This window comes from Calypte anna, chromosome Z, assembly GCF_003957555.1.
Source record: "Calypte anna isolate BGI_N300 chromosome Z, bCalAnn1_v1.p, whole genome shotgun sequence".
Classification (NCBI taxonomy): domain Eukaryota; kingdom Metazoa; phylum Chordata; class Aves; order Apodiformes; family Trochilidae; genus Calypte; species Calypte anna.
Window position 1 is genome coordinate 50,440,269 of NC_044274.1, and position 9,928 is coordinate 50,450,196.

At 40.4% G+C, this 9,928-nt stretch overlaps 1 protein-coding gene across 1 annotated transcript in view; it reads left to right on the top strand.

The window, feature by feature from the left end:
• PDE8B (phosphodiesterase 8B) overlaps window positions 1-9,008 on the top strand; it is a 60,917-nt gene extending 51,909 nt beyond the window's left edge. The window contains exons 15-22 of the mRNA XM_030467367.1: window positions 180-225; window positions 653-788; window positions 1,479-1,677; window positions 2,553-2,770; window positions 3,756-3,891; window positions 6,561-6,728; window positions 8,296-8,425; window positions 8,893-9,008. Coding sequence (XP_030323227.1) covers window positions 180-225; window positions 653-788; window positions 1,479-1,677; window positions 2,553-2,770; window positions 3,756-3,891; window positions 6,561-6,728; window positions 8,296-8,425; window positions 8,893-9,008 — 1,149 coding nt within the window. The remainder of the gene's footprint in view (window positions 1-179; window positions 226-652; window positions 789-1,478; window positions 1,678-2,552; window positions 2,771-3,755; window positions 3,892-6,560; window positions 6,729-8,295; window positions 8,426-8,892) is intronic.
• Window positions 9,009-9,928: the final 920 nt, after the last annotated feature.

The following is a 9,928-nucleotide window of genomic DNA, read 5'->3' on the forward strand; positions in this document are numbered from 1 at the left end:
GATCCTCTCATGTGTGTTTCAAAAGGTCTTAAAATGAGAGTGGTTCTTGTACTGCTGCTATAGGAACAGTGATTTAATTACCCAGGAAAAGTAACTAAAAAGAAAGTGCATTAAGTGTATTTGCAATTAATGATGAATGGATACTCTGATTAAAACTTGCAATAAATTTGCTTTTTCAGGATGGTTTGAGAAGACTGTCAGGAAATGAATCTGCCTTTTCTAAGAGTAAGTCACCATTTTAAACTTCTCTTAGCACATGTCCATGACTTCTTTTTTAGATGCTAGTGACATAGAGATCCAAGCTAATATGCAGTGGGATATATGTCTTTGGAAATGGTTGACTGAAGAACAAGCACTAGTATGCCTCCATTTTGGAGCTGAAGCACATTCAAATATTTAAAATAATTCTTTTCAAAATGTAGAAAGTAAGACTAGGAAAAAATTTCACCAAAAGAAATGTTCACTGATCTTTTTTGTTTCTTTATTTCTGTGTAAGTCCAAACCATCTCTATTACAGGCTTTTATCGACCTTTTCTTTATGGAAAATTGTTTTCTCTTGGAAATGAAAACTTTGTTTTCTAAATGAAATTCTGCATGCAGGGGGGGGAGAAAAATCCAGAAATGTTCTAATTCCCAAGTTCTGTTTCAACAGATACGAACCTGATCCCCAGTCACCTTTCAGTGCCAAACACTATCAATGATGTGCCCCCCTGTATTGCACAGGTCCTGGATAATGAAGAAAGTTGGGACTTCAATATTTTTGAGTTGGAAGCTGTTACAAATAAAAGGTACTGGACTCCTTTCCCTGGGTTCCCACAAAACCACTCTTGATGATGAGCGGTGTGTGTGCCTGTGTGCGTATGGAGAGTCCTGTGCAGACTGTAGCCCTCCAGTCATGCCTTGCTTGACATGAAATAGTAAACTGATGCTAAAAACTGCTCTGAGAAGCATCAATATGCTTTGCATATCATCAGCTTCAAATAGTCAAGAAGTAAAAATCTGAACCTCCTGAAGTCACAGGACTATTTGAAACACTAAACATGTGACATTTTTTGTCTTAGGGATTTTTAGCTTTTTGGATATACCCATGTCACGTACAAACTCTGCTTTTTCTTCTCAGACAACAAAACAAAACAATGTTATTTTTGGTTGATTCATAGATATTAAAATCACTAAAAGACCTGAGCTTTCAAGAATTTTTTATGAAGCTGCAAGAACTAATGAAAGCCTAGTGGAACTGCACCATTTCTACAAAAGACATTAAAATAACATCTGAAAGAACTGTACATGTAATAACTTGTAACCTTGGTGAGGCTTTTGATAGGTTATCGGTGTGCAATTTGAAAATTTTTAACATTTTCCCCACCTTTTATTTTTAAGGTCTTGGTGATTTCTTTTCAAAACCATCTCTCTTTAGAATGCTGAAAATTTCTATTTTACAGTGGCTTGGGTTTGGTTTTTTTTCTATTGCTTTTCAGGCCATTGGTGTATTTGGGTTTAAAAGTCTTTGCTCGGTTTGGGGTCTCTGAGTTTTTAAACTGCTCGGAAGCGACGCTGCGAGCGTGGCTGCAGGTGATTGAAGCCAACTACCACGCCTCCAACTCGTACCACAACTCCACACACGCGGCAGACGTCCTGCATGCCACTGCCTTCTTCCTTGGGAAGGAGAGAGTTAAGGTATTGATGTAAGGGTTAATATAAAATGCCTGCTAGTAATTGCCTAGGGGTCACATTGATCTGATAGAAGCCAACACATAATGCTTGTTTAATAGAAGCTAAGAAATTGTTTAGGTAGCCATCACCTTATAAGGGAAATATACGTGCTAAACTGATAACTATAGCAACCTTGAGAAAGGAAACAGGACACATTGTTGGCTTGGCTGAAGACCGAAGAAATGCACATGGCTGGAGAAGGAGAGGGGAAAAGTTTACCCAGAGAAAGACTTCGCTTCAGTTTTACTTCACCCCCACAATCCCCACCAGGAAACATGAGGCAAGCGCACGAGGGAGTCTGGAAATGACCTCTTGGGACTAATTTTAATACAAAGCAGGAGTAGGTGATGCATATGTAAAGGCATATTGTGAAATCTAATGAATATGTAAAACCTCAGTGCATGTAACAAAAGCCTGATTGCAAGATTGGTGAGCACGGATTCTGGAGGAATTATCCCTTCGTGTGCCCAGCACTGAATAAACATAACCCTCTCTAGAACTTCCCAAGTTGTAGAGTTGTTTTCTGCAAGTCAGTATAGCCATCACCTCGGAGGCCTTTGGGCTAGCATTTTGGTGTGTTTACCATTTTAAGTCTGCCATTCAAAAGGCAGTTGTTTACTTAAATAATGGTCCTGGCTTCCTAAAGTCACTCTGACCCTAAAGTATTTTCAGGCCCACAGAGTTCCTCTGAAGTCTGTAGAATAAGTGGAAACAAATTACAAGGAGGTCTAATTTCTGCACTCAAGCTTGCATTTCCATGTTTGTGAGCACCTGGAAATGACTGGAATTTATTTACTGCAATTTTTGTGCCACATCAAAATTTTTCTCTCTTCCTCCAGGGAAGCCTTGACCATCTAGATGAGGTGGCTGCATTAATAGCTGCCACCATTCACGACGTAGACCACCCTGGAAGGACCAATTCTTTCCTTTGCAATGCAGGCAGTGAATTAGCTGTCCTCTACAATGATACAGCTGTATTAGAGAGTCATCACACAGCACTGGCGTTTCAACTTACAACTAAGGACAGCAAATGCAACATTTTCAAGAACATTGATAGGTGAGTCTGATGGAGACGGGGAGTGTGTATCTGTGGATTGCTTCTTTGTGGATTTTAGTTTGGGGCAGACTGACCGCCTGCCTTCTAAAGCAGAGAATATTATTTGAATAAAGACATTAATAGTTAACTTCTTCCAGAAACCTATGTAGGTATGATTTTTACAAAGGCTTTAATCTCACCCCAGTGACATCCAATTTGTTTTCTTTAGCAGCATATAGAGATGTTTGATAATCTTTTATGGATTACAGTAGTATGATCTCATTGGCACCCTAATGGGTGCACCTTGACCCACACCCTTTTCCTTATGGGAGCTTAGAAATTATATTTTTAAGTCACCCATTTCCAGCCAGGCAGCCAGATGCTGCATTCTTCATCTGCACACAGTGCAGTGGTTGCTGGCACTGCTGCATTCACGTGGGATGGAAAGGGGTCATAGTGGAGGGAGCTGAAGCTCTGAGAGTTGAAGGTACCCTCCTGTTGGACATATACGTATCCTGGGAGTTCCCACTGCATTACCCTTGCTGTTGCAGGGACAGGGTGGGAGAGAAGGGGTCTGAAAGGGAAAGGGCCTGATCCCAAACAGGTTATTAATTTATCTACTCCCCATAACACTCGTTTTTTGAAAAACCTGGGATGTGATTTCCAAGCTAACACAGTGAGATGGAAATGTGTTGTTGCCATTCCTGAAGAAGACGTCTTAGTGTTACAACATTATGAAATTAAATGGTAAATTTTTATTGACTTCAGGGGATTGGTTCTCGTTTGGTAAATATAACTGGGAAAAGGCAATACAGAAATTCAGAGGAAGAGGAACCCAGAAAGACATGATCTGGCCCATTATTCCAACCATGAGCCTTTCATAACTCTGAAGGTGTCAACTCATGGATGAATCCTCAAACAGTATTTTGCAGCACTATCTGGGCAGGAACAAGGAAAGAATAGCCTTCTGTCAGGCTTGTGAGCAGGAACTATTTTTCTTCCCTAGAAACCACTACCGGTCATTGCGCCAAGCCATTATTGATATGGTTTTGGCAACAGAGATGACGAAGCACTTTGAGCATGTGAACAAGTTTGTGAACAGCATCAACAAGCCAATGGCATCTGAGGACACTGGCTCACACGTAAGTGCTTACAGGACTTTACACCTTCACATGTTCCACTGGATTTCTTGTCAGATAAATTTAAGTATAATTTTCATTCACACTATATTAATCTGTCCTGTGATAATGCCCAAAACACACAGCTGGATTTGTGACCACATACCTCAAAATGTGAAAAAATACTTTAATTTCATGTTGTCTCTGTGTGGCTCTGCCCTTAGCACATTTTAACACTTCATTTTATAAGCCTTTGTTTCAAAGCCATCTGGTGTTCCCAAGCATGCAAGCGAGTGCTTTTCTACTTGCAAGATTCTGTGCATGGAGTCAGGTCAGCACTTGTGGTCCTGACCCCAAACAGTGTGATTTGCCTAAGCCTAGGCTGGAACTTAGGAACCTACCCTGGCAATTTTGTTTCTATGTAATCTGGAGGCTTCCAACTATGAGGACTAACTCCATTGCTTCCTGAGACCTCCCCATGCCATCCCTATTCCTGATTGTTCTAAAAGATATCTGAAATGTTATTCCTCCCAGTAACAAAATCTATTGCTCTATCACCAGCAAGGGCATATTTCATCAAATGCTTCCATGTTTCTCAGGCCCCTCTTTACCTTGTCTTGTTGCCTTTCAAGGTTGAGTGCTCAGACTGACGGAGTCACCTGAGCAAAGACCACCTTATCAGAGCTTAGTGATAAGGCTCTGGAGGGCTCACTGCATGTGGCACTGGATCTGAATTATCCTCATCATCTTCAGTGCCCAAAGTCCCACAGCACAAGGGGGGACAATGGTTTGGGCACCTCTGGGGCCCTATCACTGTTAGTGCCCTGTGGTCCCAGCACATCACCTGGAGCTGTGCTTCACCAGTTTGCCCTCATGGCACAGGTTAAGCCAGGACAGTGGGGACCCCACTCAGATTGCAGCTCAGAGGAAAGGACGATCCACATCAGTAGGTTATGAGGAATTCTTTCTCAGGTTTCTCTGTGCTTACATGTGGACCAGATAGCAGCTTGCTCCACCCATTTTTAAAAAAGCCCTGGGGTGCCACTGGAAAATGTGGCTTCTCACAGTCCCTCATTTCTCCCTCTGACAGCCCAAGTGTTTTTCTGTGATGTTTTCTTTATCTCCACCCTTTAAAAAAATCTGTAGTTTTCTGGCATCCCCACATTGGCCTATAGGATTTAGATTCACCAGCCTTACTGGAACCACTATGTTTCCAAGCTCTGAACACATTTCTAGGAATCTCACTTCTACCGCATTAAAGCATTTTGTTCCATCACTTCCTGAAGAGCTTTTAAAAGCTCTCCATGGGTTCTAGAGGAATCAGCTTTTCTAACCTATAGAAAATGTTTTCTTTGACTCCCTCTCCTTCATCTCACCGCTTTGTAGCAGAAGCTATTTTAAACTGTACAAGAAGAGCAATAAAAGTGGAGCACAGAGCCACTTGTATTATAAACTTGGGTGGTTTTTTTCCCAATATGAGGTTGTTCTGTTCCTTATTCTTAGCAGAGACTCTTCTTATTTTTCATCTTGAACAGCAGCTAAGAAGCAGGGTTAATCTGGCAGCTCTTTGCTGGGCTATCCATGCTGAAAAAAAATTAACTGCTAACCATAAAGTAAGAAGATTAATGCCTGAATTGGCAAAAGTCACTGCAAAATATCTCCCCATAAACCACAAAGACATTAATTTAGCCACGGTGGTAAAAAGTATTTATGTTCAATTTTTGATTCAAGAGTTGAAATAAGCAGTGAAGGGTGGCCATAATTTCACAAATATATAATTTTCAGAATAGTGTTAATGCTATGATGAGCTGAGGTGGAGGATTTTTATTACTTAATAAGAAAGATAATATACCTGTACCCTTCTACACTGTTCAAGACCCAGAGGATGATGCCACAGAAGACTTGAAACAACCACTCTGTCCCCTCCACCTGCTCTCCAGAGCCATCAATAAGCAGTTTGGTGTTTCACTGCCTAGCAAGCCGAGACCTCCTGAAGTCAGTCTGCCACTCTTGCATCTTCCTACTGTTAATTTCAGAGAGTACTTGAGACTTCATCCTAGCTGGTAACAAAAAGCAAAAAGTATTCCAGGCCAAATATTCAATGTCTGCACAAAGAAAGTAGCTTTGTTTGCAAACATACCAGAACTGAATGGCACAGACCTGCTCTTCTGCTTGTAAAGGAAACAGTGCAAGTTGGTTCACCACCATGCCTGCCTCAGTTTTCTCAGATAGGAATGAAAACCAAACTCTAGAAACTCACCTAAATGAAGCAGCCCCCGACCATCACCAATCCCAGATTTCAACTCTCAGCAGTGAGGATGGTAGCAGGTTGCATCCCCTACCCTGCACCTGTTCCAAGAAAGCAAGGCTGGGATGCAGTGGAGGGTAACTCACCATAGCTGATGAAGTGCCTGTTGACTCCTTTATTTCACAAACTTTGCTATTAATTCTGAGAATCTGCACAGCCATCTCATATGTAATGGGGATATCATTAGTAACTTAGCAAGGCTGAAGTTCTCAGATATAATTTTCTTCTCCAGATTCCTGGTGCTCTGCATGAAATTAGGTGTCAGGCTAGGTGCCTGACATAAGTTAGATTTACTGCCTAACTGCAATGGAGCTGATAACAGTGTCCTCACTCCTAGTAGCAAGGCTGCTGGCCACCAGCCCCTCTCACTGACTCTCTTTTACAGACTGAAGGCAGCGACTGTGAATATACAGCAAATACAAAAAATTTTCCAGATAACCAGACACTGATCAAACGCATGATGATTAAATGTGCAGATGTAGCAAATCCATGTCGACCCCTAGAGCTATGTATCGAATGGGCAGGAAGGATTTCAGAAGAGTATTTTGCACAGGTATGTATATTTATAATTTGATTATTATGTTACGTAAGAAAGTGCAAGCCAGCTGGTCTGCTGTTCCACAGGAGGTCTGCCTTGTATTCAACACTGAGCCCAGACACATGATTCTTATCCCCAGTCAGAACTGCACACTCATTTTGATGCAGAAGAAGTCATCTCAGTCAAAGTTAGCTAGTTAGCTTACCATGAAGCTTGTAGTTCAGAATAGCAGAAAAATGGTTTTTACACTTTCAGCTTTCTCTAGCCAAACAAAATTATTTGAGTAACCACAGTCGGTTTAACTGGCTGAAATTCTAGCTCCTATTCCTAATACCTTCCCTGAAGAGAGCATGAAGATCCATGCCCAACATAGCCCTCAACTGATTCATCAGGCTGTCCCTTTCTCTTCTAAGATGGCACCTGAACTTTTGCCACAGGAGGCAGGCAATGTGCAGGCCAGTGATGCAGGCATATCAGCACTGTATCAGCTCATCACATGGGGAGTCTCTCCAGACAGAACTGGAAACTCAATTTCCTTTCTTTCACTCATCTAATTTTTTCCTTTCGTTTTTCTTAATGCAAATGTACCAGCTTCCTGACATCAAAACACTCTTCTAGTTCTTTACTTGAAAAACCTGGATTCTTAGCTTTTATTTGCTACTAACGGTGTGGAAATCAGCAGCTATGGCTAGAGAAAAAGTGGCTATGTCTACCATCCAAATTCAGATCATACATGTGATGGCTATGACTGAAAGAAAATGATGGTTACTGTTTGTGACATGCCTGAATTTCATTTTAATCACAGTGAATAAATTTGACCACTTCCTAGGTAAAATAAGGATCACTGATGTTATATCTTTCTAGCAGTCAAGGTTATCATGAGTTAGCTTTAAATTGACAGTCATAGACACTTGCCTGCCTGCAGCAATGTGAGGTGCTAAGAACTGTTCTGCTCTTCTCCTCATCTGTTATTTGTGAGTAGTGCTTTCCTGCCAACTTCAGCATAAGGTGCTGCCTATACTACTTTAAATGTTTTGGGGTTTATTAATTAAATTCCAAGATTATTGAGGTGATTCCTCCACTATACTGAGTGCAACAAAACCAGCCCTCTTCCAGCTGTGGACACAGATTTAGAAGGCATACCTTTAGTACTCTTCATCTTATCACCTGACACAACCAGAGAAAGTAGCAACAGCAACATCCCTCTTACTTAGAAGACTTAGAAGAAGGCTTGGAACAGCCACTAGAGAAGTGCAAAAAGGAGAGTTCAAACCTGTCCTCTGCTAAAGGACTCTGTAAGCCCATTTTCTGGTATGCCCTGATCACCAGATTAGAGTGTAATGTCTCACCCAAGCTAAGGTCAGTTGCAGCACTACAGTAAAAGGGTACCTGTGAAAGGGAAGAGATGTTTATTACAGTCCCTGGTTCAGAAGAAAGGATAGGAAACTAAGGCAGCTCACCTCAGGCATTCTAAGGTTTATCTCGAACCCCCTGCTGCAATTCATCTAATCCCCTGGCCTTTGCTACTCCAGCATGAAAACCAGCAAAGCTCTAGGGGCTAACTTGAGTTTTGTTTTCTTAGACTGATGAAGAGAAGAGACAGGGTCTGCCTGTTGTTATGCCAGTGTTTGATAGAAACAGCTGCAGCATCCCCAAGTCTCAAATTTCCTTCATTGATTATTTTATAACAGATATGTTCGATGCCTGGGATGGTAAGTACTTCGTTTTTCTTCCTTGCTTTGAGGCAGAGATTTCTACAGACTAAAATGACCAATCTCAAACTGGCAGTCTATTTTTTTTTTCAGGGACTATACCTGTAAATAAGCAGCACAGCATAGAATCTATGCAATGATGCTGCTGAAGCACTTTTCACAGCACAAACCACCAAGCTTTAAAGAACCTGAGCACTTACCAGACAATCTATGTAAAGAAGGAAGGAGTAACAGCTTAAAAAAAAAATGCTTCCTTCCTCTTAGTATTGTTTTTAACAATGTATTTCCTCTAAGCAGCAGAAACTACGACTACAGTGGTTGCATGTTATGTTAGCATTATTAAATAAGAGTCATCATACATTAAGAAAGGGATTTGCTTGAAAGAGAAAACAGCCAATTTCAGACAAGGTTGGGCTGTTCTGCCCATTCTGTATAAACAGTAAAACTGTATCTCCTGTTCATTTCAGCATTTGCACATCTGCCTGTTTTGATGCAACACTTGGCTAATAATTACAAACACTGGAAAACACTGGATGAGTTGAAGTGTAAGACTGTCAGGCTTCCAACAGAAAACAACAACTGACACGAAGTCAAGAAGTCCTTTTGATTTACCAGTTTCACTGTGAATCACTTACTGACTTGGCTAAAAGGGGGATACTGCTTCTTTTCCTGTGAAATTAGGACTGCATGGCAAGAAGAAAATACTCATCACTTTTAAGCTTCTCCAAGTCCTACAGAAAACTGTTTTCAAAAAATGCTACATAACCCACAAATAAGTGCTCTTTGGAAGTAATATTTTGTGGCAGAAAATGTATTTCTGAAACAAATTTCTAATGCTGAATATGCATTTGTCAATTCTTTGATTGATACAACTGCATTTACTAACACTTCACACAATTGTTTCTCAGACAATAAGGTAACCCAGTCACCAGTAATATAAGAATGGGTTAGCAAATAAGCATCAAAACATATGTTTATGTTACATAAATTGGTTTAAATCAGTGTTCCACAGCTCTCTGAATCTTAGTTCTAAGGAGAACATGCACAGCAAAACAAGTAAACCTCAATAAACTGGATACAGAAAAAAAGCACCATTTAAAACAACCTTCATATTACAGAGCACCACCTGTTCTTCATTCTTTTCCATATAAAATCTTGAGAGAAGCTAAATTCCCTTAAAATTTGTCAATTTAATGGAATAAAATAAGCATGTTCTGTATAACTGGTGCCAACTTAGAGATGTTACCATGCACTGCTTCTTCACCAAATATTACACGAATTCCATTGGGCCACCTAATCAACATCCTTTGTTATACATACAGTCATCAATTTTATTAAACTGATCTAAAAACGTGATACTTATTTCTCAGATGAATCCATCACTTTTTAAACAGTTTCCAGGTTATAATTTATAATAGCATTATAGTTTGTACTGCTTTTTCGCTCCTAATAAAATACTCTTTTATTTAGTGATGTTAAAAGTATTTCAAAAGATGTAAGTAA